The 14,630-nt window shown below is 47.3% G+C and overlaps 2 protein-coding genes across 3 annotated transcripts; both read right to left on the reverse strand.

Moving 5' to 3' along the window:
- Positions 1-206: 206 nt before the first annotated feature.
- On the reverse strand, positions 207-7,583 carry si:dkey-21a6.5 (sushi, von Willebrand factor type A, EGF and pentraxin domain-containing protein 1). Its single transcript, XM_048995984.1, has 9 exons — positions 7,361-7,583; positions 4,192-4,359; positions 3,967-4,105; positions 2,972-3,060; positions 2,824-2,887; positions 2,334-2,422; positions 2,006-2,118; positions 1,268-1,424; positions 207-1,123 (listed from the first exon to the last, which is right to left on the reverse strand). Exons 1-9 carry the CDS (start codon positions 7,569-7,571, stop codon positions 981-983), a joined length of 1,173 nt encoding a protein of 390 aa, XP_048851941.1. The 5' UTR covers positions 7,572-7,583; the 3' UTR covers positions 207-980.
- A 591-nt stretch (positions 7,584-8,174) lies between these two features.
- On the reverse strand, positions 8,175-14,160 carry LOC125720503 (E3 ubiquitin-protein ligase RNF4-like). Of its 2 annotated transcripts, none has more exons than XM_048995995.1 (8): positions 14,012-14,160; positions 12,763-12,822; positions 12,186-12,312; positions 11,681-11,757; positions 11,298-11,310; positions 10,776-10,896; positions 10,652-10,703; positions 8,175-9,276 (listed from the first exon to the last, which is right to left on the reverse strand). In XM_048995995.1, the coding sequence occupies exons 3-8, from the start codon at positions 12,226-12,228 to the stop codon at positions 9,127-9,129; spliced, it is 456 nt and encodes a 151-aa protein (XP_048851952.1). In that variant the 5' UTR covers positions 12,229-12,312; positions 12,763-12,822; positions 14,012-14,160; the 3' UTR covers positions 8,175-9,126. The 2 variants fall into 2 exon arrangements, with proteins under 2 accessions (XP_048851952.1, XP_048851951.1); XM_048995994.1 differs by having other exon boundaries at positions 12,724-12,822.
- Positions 14,161-14,630: the final 470 nt, after the last annotated feature.

Raw genomic sequence — 14,630 nt, forward strand, 5'->3', positions numbered from 1 at the left:
GCAGGACATCCACAGAGATTCCGGAGGGGTCAGTCACACACTTCCCACCACTCTGCAGGCAGTTTGTTTCTTTAAGTGATGAGATGATCTGAAGGATGGCTGCCCACAGCAGACATATCACAGCGCATCAGGCCATCGAAGCCACGAAGTGGCACGTGACCCTATTCTGCTCACGCGTTTCCACACAGTCAATAACAGCACACCCATTATTTCAATGCGCAATTTTTAATTTACGTACAGTTCACATTTTTTTGTGTACTAAGAAACATCTAACAATCTTGTATCAAAGTCATAGCTTTTACAAAAGCATGGTGCTTTAATTTATATTTGTCATGAACATTCACGCAAAAATACTGCAGGAAAACTTTCACCAAACAGGATGGCTGGTTTGTACTCAGATTTAGCTTAACAGACAACGTGCTCACGACGTATAAAAGACCTGACCACAAACGTGGCAGGTATAACTTGGGTTATGAAACAGAGAAAAGGCCAGGATTAAAATTCAGACCCAGCTGTCCAAGCTCTTCCAAAGTAGCTGTTCTTTCCATATTTGTGTACCATCGACAGCAAGGTTTACCTTGACAATCAGTGCAAAACGTACAACATAAAACTTTATAACTTTACAGCGTTCTTAAGTAAACAAAATTCCCCTGACTGGGCCACTTGTACCAAAAATAACACAATACCTCAACAAGCACAACGAAGTAAAAGTCAATTTACATTAAAATGTTGAATAAGAAGGACATTACACATGCAACAAAAAGGTCGATATCAGGTGGCCAAGAATGCATAGAGTAACACAAGTGGAGAGCAGGAACACGCCAGCACCCATAGGGGGCAGCACCGAGCTGTTCCTTCAACTGGTCCTGTATGCCTGCTGATGCTCACTTCTCACTACACCTGATGTCACCTGATGGGGGTTCCCTCCCCCAAGCGGTGAGGGGCAGCCCCCTCTACATCCAGCAAGAGGGGGCGGGGCATCACCAGCCAGCGTACACCGGTTCCGCGCCGTAGAAGCGACTGGAACGCTCCTTATGCAGCAGCGGGGCCCGCGACACGCTCAGCTCCCCGTCGGCATCCCGTCTCCTCCGGACCCCCAGCAGGATGGCGCAGAGGAGGACCACTGATGGAGAGAGGGCAGGGGATACGCTGCATGTTACTCGGCATTCTGCAGTGTGACGGGGCAGGACTCCCCTACTCCCTTCCCCCTCCAATGATCAGCAGAGCACTGATGACAGGATGCCCCCTCCCCCCACACCATACTTACTGCCGCCTGCCACGACCAGCAGGGCAATGGTGACCGGTGCTAGCTGACACGTGTTCCCTGATTTCCGGAAGAAGGTCTCCATGCAGTAGCCAGGGGCTGTGCTGCCCTGAGGGCAGAAGGCGTCACTGGGACACTGGATCGGGTTCACGTCCGGGCTCTGTACACAAACACAGAGCGGCGACTCAGCTCATTCACACAGCAGCATGCTACCTCCGTAAAATGACATGTCCCTCATACACAGAGTTCGGGGACTGGGCACCCTGGGGTGTTTCAGGAGGTCAAGGGCCTTGTGCAAGGGGTAAATGGAGATGTGACTATTCTGAGGAGTTCAGGGCTGTGGAGGGTGCATTAAAGGCTGAGACACACACACACACACACACACACACACACACATGCAGGTTTACTTACTCAACATTTCAAACAATTCACACTTAAGAAGAAAAACATGCGTGAAAACAACAATGTAGATCAAAGACTGTAGTGTATGAAAGTAATAAAATCTCAACAAAATTCTTAATTATCCTGTCATTCTAATACTGGCTCTTACAGGGTATGTTGTATTGGAAAATGGGAGAAAAATATTTTTGATATGGACTCATGAAGTAATCTAAAACCAGAGGCCTGCACTCAGCAGGGTGAGATAGGGGAGTGATTCGGAGAGGGAGGTGTCACTCTGCGCCGGAGGCCTGTGCTCAGCGGGGTGAGATAGGGGAGTGATTCGGAGAGGGAGGAACTTACAGGGCAGTAGTTGTTCTCGGGGCAGATTTCACAAATCTCCTGTCCCCAGTGGATCTGGAAGTAGCCACTTTTGCAGATCTGGCACAAGCCCTGGTCAGGCCCCTTATGCATACCTGTCCAGGGGGGCAAGGTGGCGGAATCGAGTTACACCAAATTTGCCAACCTCTTTGGCTCAGTTTACTTCAGTCCACACCAGGTGAACGTCATAAGTTGGCTTTATCAATGTTAACGAGCTGCTATTAGAGGAAAGCCGGCCCATCCTATGCAGACTGACCACTGAAGTACAGCAAGAGGCCATGTTCCTGATTGGCCAACCAGGAAAGGTTACCTGGGCGACAGGGTGTGCATTCTTTGGCAGCGATGTGCAGGGACTCCATTCCGGCGGGGCACATCTGGCACTGGGCACATCTGGAGGAACTGAAAGATAAAGGAGGGAGGAAGCGTGAAGGCAGGACGCTGAAGGTGAAGGATCAGCGGAGTCTTCAGGCAAGACCTTCAGTGGTCATCAATGAATCCTTCATGACTGACACAGACAGGAAGTGACATCAGCAGACCAACCTATCAGTCACCCTACCTACAGCTCTAATACCACCTATAGTAAAATAAGCAAAATATCTAAGCAAGTAAATAAATAAAACTATTAATAAACAAAAAACAAGTAAAACCTGAAAAGGTAAAATCTCAAAACACAGATGATATTATACAAATATACAATTCTAAATTCGGTGCCTTACATTAGCTATAGTTAAAAGATGTAGGTGTAGGTATCGCCTATCAAACGCCACATCTGGTCACCCTACGCTGAATTACTGACTCACTTGCAGAATGTTCCCAGCGAACAGGGATCACATGACGAGGCGTTCCTCTGCGAGGCGTAGAAACCTGTGCGGACGGAGAGACGCTCCATTAGCGCGCCGCGCTCGATTCGGGCTGGGCCACGCCCCCCTTTTGCGGACCCCTTCCTACCTGGGGAGCAGCTGGCGCAGGAATCGGAGCCGCTCTGGTTGCTGTAGGAGCCAGGAGGGCAGGCCTGGCACACGAGGCTGCCTGTAGCGCTGATGGGAGAGGGCAGAGGTCTCGTCAGCTCACACGGGCTAGAGCACCCTGCCATGGTCCATAACACCCATCCAGCACAGGTGGGGAGCCTGAAGCTCATACCAGGAAGTGCAAGGCAGGAGGGGGGGCTTCTCTAGACAGTATTACAGTCCACACCAAACCCACACACACATACACACACACACATACACATACACACCAGGCAGTTCAGAGTCTCCAATCCAGCCAAGCTGAATGCTTTTGGACTGTGAGAAGAATCCAAAGGCAAAGTATTGATATTGCTGATCCGTGGGTCACAGGCTGAGATGAAATTACAGCCTCAGTCACAGTGCAAGAAAACAGTGGTAAGCAGAATACAAACATGAAAAACTTATAAATACTGATCTTAACACAACATATTGAGACATGGATACAGGACACAGACAGAAAAAAAATATATAGAAATATGGTTTAAAAATAGTTTTGTAAAAGAGCAATGAGTCTTATGAACAAGAATATGGTTTTGACTACAGTATTACAAATGTGTAGTGATAGATTTTTGGTTACAGCATTACAGTCCCAGTGCAGAAAGGGGGGAAGTTAGTCGTTTTAGGAGATCAGTTCTTAGACAAGGAAGGTGAGCTAACTCCCCAAGCCTGGAGCTGGGGAGGAACCGAACTCACAGTCAGAACTTTATGAGACTGCAAAACATGAAATGCGATATTATATGTGTCTGTGTCTGCATGTGTGTGTACGCACACAGTATATAACAGAGCCAGGGGAAGACAAAGATTAAAGTTGCTGGGCGTCTGTTTGTGTATACAAACACAAGAGGGCGCTAGGGAGGTTGTACTCAGTCGCGAAAGGGTGTGTGTGCATATGTATGCACTGTGTGTATGCGGTCGGTGGGAATGCACAATACTTACTTGCTGAAAGAGCCCCTTGCACAGGGCACACAGCGGGTCTGTCCGGGGAGGGGTTGGTACTGGCCTTTGGCACATGGCAGACACGCCCCCTGAGTCACGCAGAGCCCAGGCTCCGAGCAGCAGGAACACTGCAGCGTGTCTGCGAGCCCCGAGAGCATAACCCGTCAGCCGGTGGTGCGAACCGTACAGGCGGAGGCGACGGCACACAGGCGACACGGGCCCTACCGTTATCGGCGTAGGACCCGGCGGCGCAGGCGGCGCAGGCGGAGGTGTTGACGGTGGAGCAGTCCAAGGGCATGGCGCTGAGCAGAGAGGACGCGGCCACCGTCGCATTCTCACTGGCGGTGGTGTCGGTCACAGCCGGACTGACGGTGGTCTGACTCGCTACCAAACCTGAGAGAGAGAGAGAGAGAGAGAATGTAGGCAGTCTGATGATAGAAACAATGCAGGTTTCCTCAGATAAATAAAAGGCGAGTGGGGGATGCGTGGCTCAGCAGGTTAGGATGGTGTGCGCGTGAGCAGAAGGTCAGCAGTTCAGATCCCCAGCAGTCTCACTCTGCTTTCTCACACATGTACATCACTCTGGGAAAAAGCATCTCCTAAATAAATCAAATGAAAGGTAAGCTGTGTCTGTGAGGAAATTCCCAGTAGCTTGTGGTTTTATCAGAGGATCCTAAACATTAGGAGAAAAAAAAATAACTCATAACAACTATAGGTCATAACAATATGGAGTAGAAGCAGAAATATACAGAAGATCTGCCTGCTGCAGAACATCCTCTTCTGGATGTCTGAATGTGGACCTTTGTTCACGGCAAATTTCCCTCAACAACAGGAATTAACAAAAAGTCCTCAGTCCTGCTCTTTTGTTGGTTGTCCTCAGCGCCGAGAGAAACACACCAAGCAGATTTTTGGTTTTGCTGCTTATGACTTAAGCCCCTTTCCCAGACTAATGAGCTCTAATGGACCACGGGAGGGGAGCATTCTGGGACAGATTTGGGTCTGAGGAAGCAGGCTGTTCCACTGCGGTTATGTGCGTTTTCTGCGGGTCGCTTCTCTGCGTCTCTCTCCTTCGGCAATGAGAATGGTGACTCTTACTAGTGTAACCACAGGCAGGAAAGCAACCATTCAGTCTCATGTGTATGGAGTCAGTCTGGATGGCAGCTTCGGGATGGACAGGAATAACACCATCCATCCATCCATCCCATTTATCATTCTGAATGAACACGACACACATCAAGGGCTTTGTTTTCCAGAACCATATCCTCGGATGCATCATCTGATTATCTATACTTTTGGCCCTTCTTGACTTTACACCTTCGTTGTTTGTTCTGATTTTCCCGAGCGGAGTTTGTGGTTTTCAGCCTCTGTGTTTGATCTGGCCGACTTAACAAGCCGCCACACACCTGGTGCTGAGGCTGCCAAAGCAGAAGTGAGACTGTGTTAAGCCTAAGGGGAACACCGCGGAAAGACCCAGAGATAGACAAGAACTTCCTCAAATATCACAGCACTGATACTGATGCAGAGAAACATTTGCATGTGATTAGAATAAGACTAACGTGGGTGTTGACTAATCATCATGTGCCACAGTGGATAAGATTAAAAATGTGTAACCTTAAGGTTGTTTTGTTCCAAAGTCCTCAAAAGGGCCCAGACACACAGCACCTACCATATCTCACAGCACCTACCGTACCTCACAGCACCCAACGTACCTCACAGCACCCAACGTACCTCACAGCACCCAACATACCTCACAGCACCTAACGTACCTCACAGTACCCAACGTACCTCACAGCACCTAACATACCTCACATACTTTACACCAGTAAACTATCCAGCTGTCGTAAGTGTTACACTAAAATGTCAGATAAGCCACGAAGTGTAACTATCCAAAAACCAGTGGGAATACAAACAAGCTAAACAGAAACCTTAGATCCCAGAGAATTATGCTGAGCCATTTATGAAGCAAACACGTGCCCATCAAAGACAGAAATAGGATCCGTAAATATATATGTATTTTTTAAATCAGACATCCATCAGCCTGAAAACATCTGCGTGAAAGTAGGTGTAAACATGCCTGCACAGTGGATTAAATCCAAAACCCGATTAGGACCAGGTCTGTGAAGAAATACTTCAGAAACCAGTCCCCAGGGAGCACAAACAGCGACAGAGCCGCCGTGTGGCAGCGGGCAGGGCTGCTAGAGTAATCGGATTATCATGTCCCCGCAGTGCATTCTTTCAGGAGAAACACCCTCGCAATGGAATCTGGTTATTCATGACGGTCACATGTTGCCTGGTGGTTAGCGTCCGAAGCTGCCTGGAGTAGTTCCCCAAACTCCTAAAGCGCTTACAGGACTAGGTATTTCTATGCTCTATCTTGAGTAAACCTTGGAGTCTGTGCTACAATTACACTGAGAGATAAAGACGAAAAAATAGTTGAATGGTTTTAAAAACTAGAGTACTTCTGGTTGATATTATCAAGATCGTAGCTAAATATTAGCCGGGAAACATTCTTTTTTACTTTGATTGCATTCTGCAATAAACACTCAGACACTAACAGATCGATTCAATCTGAACCCAAAAAAAAATCAATCCCACAGTACGTCGTACTGCCTGTCTCCCTGCAAGCTGTCAGGTTAGAAGGTCCCTCCACCTACGTTATCTCAGCAAAGATCTGGTGACCATCGGGCTGGCGATCACGGGGGTCAGGGCGCAAACGTACTGACTGTGTTCTCAAATCTCCGGCTACACGTACATAAATACCTAGAAGACAGTCAAGGTGAACCAGCCGAAGGAAATAATGCCCATGTGGCCGGTATAAAAAGTAGGGTGAAGTCTAAAGGTAGATGATGTACTACTTTTGTAAATCCGATGCAGTGTTTGACGGGGTGGGGGTCAGGGAACTCAGGTATGATTACTGAAATCATGTATCCAGGGTCCCTTGATATAAACACTTCATATATGTTTCAAACATTAGAGTTATTTAATACATTTTCTCTACATATTCCAAGCCCCTTGCAACAAATAAAAACCGCTAGATTTAATATAAATTATATGTATTGCATTTACTTCAGTATACATCCCATTTAGAAATGACTACTGGCTAAAAAGCGAATAAATATTCACAAATATTTTCAGCTGTCCCTGTATTACTTTGTACATCACTTCACCTCATGCGACTCGCCTTAAGTTTGCTTTGTCCCCATGTACCAAAGTGTATTCCTAGTCATACACATTTCTCTACTGCTGTTTCGTTTAATCCAATCTCGTACGTGGTATTTAATCTTAATTCTGAATAATTCCAAATGTGGCGGTAGAATCTGTGCCATTTAAACCGCTTGACCGCCACATACACATAAACACTGACCTACCTCCCCCTTTCTCTGCATTTACTCACCCAGCAAGCAGGCGGCGGCGGCCGCCGAGAAAGCCGCCAGCGAAGGGCGCTTCATGTCGAAGGCGATGTGACGGAGCTCAGGCCGAGGGTGTAGGCTGCCTGTCAGTGCGGCGGAATCGCCGGGCTGCCGGAGCGCAGCGGAGCTCCGGCAAAAGCATGACCGGGGGGGCGGGGCCTCCCGTCGGCGGTCACGTGACAAGACCCGCATCATGTGACGCTGCTTAATCACCGGCCGAAAATAGCCTGTTATGTATTTGCGTGGATCCGTGGCTCGTAAGCCGAGTCGCACTAGGACCGAACACGAGATGATTTACTGAATATTGTAAAAAGAAATCTTCCTTTTTCGTCGGCACCCCCCGCCACGTCTCTAGAAATTTTATCGTTTGCAAACTTTTGGCAAATTATATCATGGGGTACCGCCCTTAAGACATTGGATGTGTGTCGCTGATTGAATTTGGAGCCTGGGGAAGAATTGTTCAGTGTCTGCTGTTGGATCAGTGTGTCGGAAAAGAAAGGGGTCGCGAGACATTGTTGAGGGAGGAGGGGGGAGTCCTCCAAAGAAAAGGTTAGAGGACCAAAGGTGTACATATCATGCACGCAAAATTTACAGGTGGCCGTGGAATGTTTTGTTCCAACCATGTTTCATAGTCACTGATCCAGGTTAAGGGGAACAGTGAACCCAGCAGCTATCCCAGGATACACACGGCCCGGGACACTCATCCATTACAAGGCGATAACATACAGGGAAATGCAAAGATAACAGTTCACCTCAGATATCTGGACAGGAGACCCACAAAAGAGCAAAAAACTAGACTACTTGGACAACTTTAATATTCAAAGACGCTGGCAAAACGTGCCAGGTTGGTATTACATTCAGAAAACACAAAAAAAATAAACCAAAGCGATCTTTCAGCGAGTTTAAATCAAGGAAAACCAAAAAATATACCCACATCTGACTATGCATCCCCAGCAAACTCCAAAGTTAGGGCAGTTTTACAGAGCTGACTTTAAGGCCATACAGTGTAGTTCAGCAACCGCTGCACTGATAACACCTAATAGCCCCCAACTTTAATTAAAAAAAAATTATAACAAACGGGATACAGACAGGAAGCTTTTCAGAAGCGAGTTTTACTCACTACTTGTCAAACAGTGTTCCTTCCTCTGTGGTATTTTAATTTTTCAAAAGGGTAAAACACACACTTTCATTTTCAGAAGTGTTTTTCCTTTTTTTGGGGGGAGGGGTGGTCTTACCCTTGTCCAGACTACAGTTATTCAACTGTTTAATACAAAAAAAATTATTCAAAAGTCCTATGTAATTATTTAGTATTAAATACAAACATTAACAGCTAAGAATATTGCAACACCAACAGCATGTCCACGAGGGGGCGCCGTCTCACACCCCCCACAGCTCTCCCTTGAGTCTTTGGCGCCAGCTGAGATTCCTGAGCGAAACTGGGCCCCCTTTGCATGGATCGCATAAATGTACGCACAACAAGCTGCATGTTATGGGAGGTTTACCCTCTTGGTGGTTTGTGATCTCATACTGCTATGAATAACTGCAACAGCCACACAGGCCCCGGGGTTCGAGGCCGAGGGGGAGGGGGGTCTTCCTGAAACACAGATAAGTGCCGATTTGTCCCTTGCACACAGAGTCAGTCACATGCAGGCCTGCAGCCAGAGCGGATGCGGGTCCGATGAAAACGCTGCTGCAGACCCTGTACACCATTGGCACCTCCAGGAGAGACTGGCGTGGACAGAAGGCCGCCTCAGATGTATATAGGGTGGTACTGCTTGCTTGTTAGTTTCTTCCTGCAGGTTGGACAGGTGTGCGACTTGGCCAGACAGTCTCGGAGGCAGACGCTGCAGAAGAGGTGACCACACCGGGTCGAGACGACGAGCCTTCCACTCCCCACGATCTGCAGGATGAGCGCAGAGTCAAACTATGACTGAACAGCATTAGCGACTTCACACACACACACACCTCCAGGACATTCACTGCCATCAACTGTCCACTTACCTTTATCTATATGGACCCAGCTACAAGAGGTTATATAAAAGCTACAGCTAGAGTGGGGATCTAGGAATGAAACAATGGGGGTGAGGAAGCACGGTGCAGAGCAGGTCGGACGACTCGTATTTCTTGACTCGTCTCTTTGCAAAGAGCAGTAGAATCCTGTGTGCTAGCCTTCGCTCCCGCCATACATTAGCATGTGCGCTAGCCTTCACTCCCGCCATACATTAGCATGTGCGCTAGCCTTCACTCCCGCCATACATTAGCATGTGCGCTAGCCTTCACTCCCGCCATACATTAGCATGTGCGCTAGCCTTCACTCCCGCCATACATTAGCATGTGCGCTAGCCTTCACTCCCGCCATTCATTAGCATGTGCGCTAGCCTTCACTCCCGCCATACATTAGCATGTGCGCTAGCCTTCACTCCCGCCATACATTAGCATGTGCGCTAGCCTTCACTCCCGCCATACATTAGCATGTGCGCTAGCCTTCGCTCCCGCCATACATTAGCATGTGCGCTAGCCTTCGCTCCCGCCATTCATTAGCATGTGCGCTAGCCTTCGCTCCCGCCATACATTAGCATGTGCGCTAGCCTTCGCTCCCGCCATACATTAGCATGTGCGCTAGCCTTCGCTCCCGCCATACATTAGCATGTGCGCTAGCCTTCACTCCCGCCATACCTTAGCATGTGCGCTAGCCTTCGCTCCCGCCATACATTAGCATGTGCGCTAGCCTTCACTCCCGCCATACATTAGCATGTGCGCTAGCCTTCACTCCCGCCATTCATTAGCATGTGCGCTAGCCTTCACTCCCGCCATACCTTAGCATGTGCGCTAGCCTTCACTCCCGCCATACCATAGCATGTGCGCTAGCCTTCGCTCCCGCTATACATTAGCATGTGTGCGGCGAGTTGGGGGAGAGCCCCATGCGCATTAGCTGCTCCACATCCACGTGCAGGTTGGGGTGCGCAAATTCACTTTTTAAAATAAAATTTAGACGGTAACATCAGTAGTTGTAAAGCTACACCAAATCGTTAATTTTAATGACATTAACCACCATCTATCGTTCCTGATGTGAAGTACAGAATTAATCATAATAAACTGCGGAACAGCAAAGTCCTATTTCAGATTGTGTGCTAATGTAAATACACGACACAGTCCATCTTAAAAGAAGTCAAACTGAGCTCAGACTTCCTCGGACTAAAACACTTGCAGAAATACAAACTCCTCATGAGTCAAGATGAAGATTAAAATGCCAGTCAAACAGCCAGCAGGCTGACCTCCGCGTAGGTGTCCATGCAGATGGGGCAGCTGATCATGCCTGGAATCGACCTGCAGAACAGGAACCGGGTGTCAGATGCATGCCACTTGCGCTTCGTGGCCTGGCTGGCTGGCGCTCGGTACCTGGCCCGGCTGTTGGCCTCCAGGTGAGCGAGGAAAGCCGCACCCCCTGCAGACTGGCCCTCCTCTTCATCGCTGCTCAGTACGTAACTCTCGGCACCCGCCCCGCGTTTAGGCGTCTGGCCTGGAACAGTGATTCAGCCGAGCGTCACCACATGATTCAGTGGCTCCCCCGCTACAGCCTCGCGAGCTCAACCACAGGAGTGTGACAGCTATGTGGTTCCATGCTACAACGCACACACACCCAGGCATAAAGCAACATCCACAGCACAGATACAGTAACAGTCATAATGTAATACAAACAGTCCTATCGATATACATATCCACTCTACAGAGAAAAACCAAAGGGAACACACAAATAAATTTAAAAACTGAATCATGAAACTGTTTCCACCGACAAGTTACACATCATTAACGGTGTGACTGCCGAAGCAGGTTTTGCAGGTCTGGGGATCACGACTGCTCTACAGGCGGAAATGCGTAGGGACAGCGGTGACCGTGATAGTATAGAAAGTGAACACTTACCCTCGTCTACAATCTGGGTAATGAACAGCAACAACCAGGCAAGGAAACCGAGAAACGAGAAAACACAAAGAAACTCTTACCAAAATTAGAGGGAAGGCGGGGAAAATTTATACACAACTGCTGAAACTTTACTGAATTCAATTCAGCAACCATAATCCAAGTCAGTGTTCTCCTTGGTAGAAAAACCCTCCCGGAGATCATAAACTATACAGTGAGTTTCAGTTTAAAAATGTAATAAAATTCACACATGGAAACAAGCACACAAACCACTATAATCACATATAATCACTAAGGGACTGACTACCGACCTTCCAAGCACCCCTCCCAACTCATGAATGATTATTTAAAGAAACCCATGAGCCTCAGCAGCACAAGAGACTGACCAGCACAGAGTCCGAGTTGGTGAGGTCCACTACAGCGGCCTCTGTGCTCTCACATGTGAGATCCACCACCTCCTCACCTGCAGAGGAGCCAGACAGACATGCATAAATGCACAGTCATCTCCACGGGCCTCGTCTGTATGCCTTCTGGTCAGAAGGCCATCATTCACCCCCACAGTGCAGGCATATATATATATATATATACGGTAGGGAACCTCACTCAGCATGCAGCTGGGCACAAGAGTGGGCACTAAAATAACGCAGGAAGAGCACAGCTCAGGTTCATTTCATAGGGATTAATAAAATCAAAATACATTAACTTTTAAATCACACTTCATTGCTAATCTAAAACTGAGGCCAATAAATGGTAACGAAAACAAAAAACTAAATGGCAGGGGGTTTCCTAACCCCCCACCCACCAAGGCGGCCCATGTTTTTGCTCCCTCCCAGCTCCTGGTGGCTCTCATTTTAGGGACAACTGTTCCTTGCGCACAGGGGATCCACTCACTTTCCACCTGGGTCCCCTCCACCTCGATGCACTCTGCAGCCATGTGGGCCAGCCTGTCAGAGTACAAGCCCCTCTTGGCTGAGCGTCTGGGCTGAGTGAGGGCTGGGCAGCGTCGCCGTCTCTGGCTCTGGGGGGAGGGGGCACAAATACACAGGATAGTCTGCAGGGGAGGTCACGCAATTCAGTGTATATAAATAGCATGCACTTTAAGAATAAACATTTTACTATGAGGAACACCACATTGTGCAAGGAATGCAAGCAAAGAACAGACATCACACACGTACATGCACAGGGTGTGACAGTACACGGTATATTACGGAACCATTCATTACGCCGGCGATGGTTCAATACACACGTGAACCACAGAATTACGACATGCCCGTCATTTTCCTATAATACTGGAAACTGAGCACCTTTATGTAAGCTGCAAACACATTAGCAACACACAGCAAGGCTTGTAACGAGCGGGCAGAAGAGCACACTGTCAGGGAGGAAGGACGGCTCATGAACTCACAGTAGAGAGGAGTGCAGTACTTACTGTGCTCATGATGCCAAAAAAAAGTTACAGTAAACTGACCTGGTCATAAAACCTCAGCACCACAAACTCTTAGCATTGGTGTCACTAGATGAAAAGTCCCTGCAAAGACATGAAATAATACACATTCAGGAAAAATGCATGTAAAGTAGACAGCAGTGCCTGGGTACCGCAGATGATGTCCAGCAGAATTCCTACAGGGACTTTCCAACCGCCTTGGCTTGGCAATATAGATGGTCACCCTTAAGGAAGCGCATACTGCCTGGCACACATCTCAGTTCTGTGAGAAATGCATTCGCAACACTCAAAGTAATAACACCGGCAAAATGATACAATTACGCAGACTGGTGGCAAGTAAGGAGGCCAAATTCAGAACAGTACGCAGAGATGTTAATAATGGCTCAAACGCAAAGGCACGCAGGATGAACAACTGCAGACTAGTCAGGCTACATAAACCCAAGCCACACTTGAAATCAGCCATGCAAATTCAAAGGCAAGCCTAAAGCCTTAGATCAGATAAGACATTCAATATACTGATGTACTGTATTAAAAAGACGGCATACAAAATCTGATATTCAGCTAGAACAGCCAACAAATGACAAGCTTTGCAACTGGGGAAATTATGAAACCCAGTGAAATTTTCATCACTATACCGATTTCCCTATAAATTTGTCACATACGCAAGGAATAAAAAAAAAGACACTGATTATAAATGCTGACTTAGTAGGACCCCAGCCGACACTTGATCACTACGCCCCTTTATTAAGGTTTAGGTTAGCTCCCAGCATGGGCCACAAAATGAGCCAGCAAGATAAACTCGCTCGGTACCTCCAGCAGGGACTCCAGTGGTTTCACTTTGGCCTTCCCACTCTACTCCAGCTCTAAATCTCCTTTTAAAGTATTTAGAATATACTTCTCTTCAAAGCAAGTAAAACAAAAGTATGAGGTAAAATACCCGGGTTACGCGTAAATTTAAACTGTTCGACGACAAAACAAAATCGAAATGAAACAGAAAGAACACCGCGTACTGTACCGCACCAAACGTTTACCAGTAAGAAGTCACTTTTAGCAAGGCTTTATAAACAGGAAAACGACACCAGACTTAATTGATTACAACTTATTTCATAAATTAACGAGTCGTTTATTTAGTCTTTTTTTCGACAACAGGCGGTCCGTATCTTACAATGAAGGGCCGGTGTCTTTTTCTATCATGCGGCCGGACAGCGAACCAGCTAGCTATCCATTCAATACGTAGCCAATTTCTAATATGAAAAATAACATAAACCGTTACCTGTATTTTAATGGAGTGGATGCGTCTTTAATCAGACTCCATCTACCTTTAATGACAATGTTTAATATTTATTAATTTAAGTAATACGACCCGAACACAATTGGCCTTTGTCTAGGAAGTGAGCCAACAGGCAACATCCGTTGAAATAAATAGCCTTTTGGAGACGTCACTGTTCTTAGCCAATCAGGATGAAGTGAAAGAGAAGCGATGGGGCTCCGGTGCTCCTATTGGTAAGGAAACGCGTCACCGTCGGGATGCGAACGAATTACAATTTGAGCAGCGTAGTAAGGTTTGCGGGTTTCCTGCCCGCTTGGGACATTTCCATGAATGTTCTTATTACTCAATACTTTGAAGCATAGCTTTGAAGTCAGCAGATGAATTTTCTTTTCTAAAATGCAATGTTTATATGCAATTCTAAAATGCTGTTGGATGTAGATGGGGTGGGTGGTCTTAAAGTAAATGAAAATGAGTGGCTCTCTTTTTCGCCACTGAATTGTTTATATAGAGTTTGTAGTATATTGCACAAGTTGTCTATTCTATAGGCTATACAAGCAAGTCAGTGAATTCCGTGGGCTGTTTCAGAGGCTCTGACATTAGCTTCCGTAAATGCTGTGTGGCA

Source organism: Brienomyrus brachyistius, chromosome 25 (assembly GCF_023856365.1).
Source record: "Brienomyrus brachyistius isolate T26 chromosome 25, BBRACH_0.4, whole genome shotgun sequence".
Taxonomy (NCBI): Eukaryota; Metazoa; Chordata; class Actinopteri; order Osteoglossiformes; family Mormyridae; genus Brienomyrus; species Brienomyrus brachyistius.

Coding starts and splice junctions, on each gene's coding strand:
- si:dkey-21a6.5 (XM_048995984.1), bottom strand. CDS start 7,571: ATGATGCGGGTCTTGTCACGTGACCGCCGACGGGAGGCCCCGCCCCCC. Junction 3,061..3,966: donor GCAAGGGGCTCTTTCAGCAA/GTAAGTATTGTG, acceptor CTCTCCCATCAG/CGCTACAGGCAGCCTCGTGT. Junction 2,119..2,333: donor ATGCACACCCTGTCGCCCAG/GTAACCTTTCCT, acceptor CCCCCTGGACAG/GTATGCATAAGGGGCCTGAC.
- LOC125720503 (XM_048995994.1), bottom strand. Junction 11,758..12,185: donor GGAGGGGACCCAGGTGGAAA/GTGAGTGGATCC, acceptor GCTCCTCTGCAG/GTGAGGAGGTGGTGGATCTC. Junction 10,704..10,775: donor GAGGCCAACAGCCGGGCCAG/GTACCGAGCGCC, acceptor CCTGTTCTGCAG/GTCGATTCCAGGCATGATCA.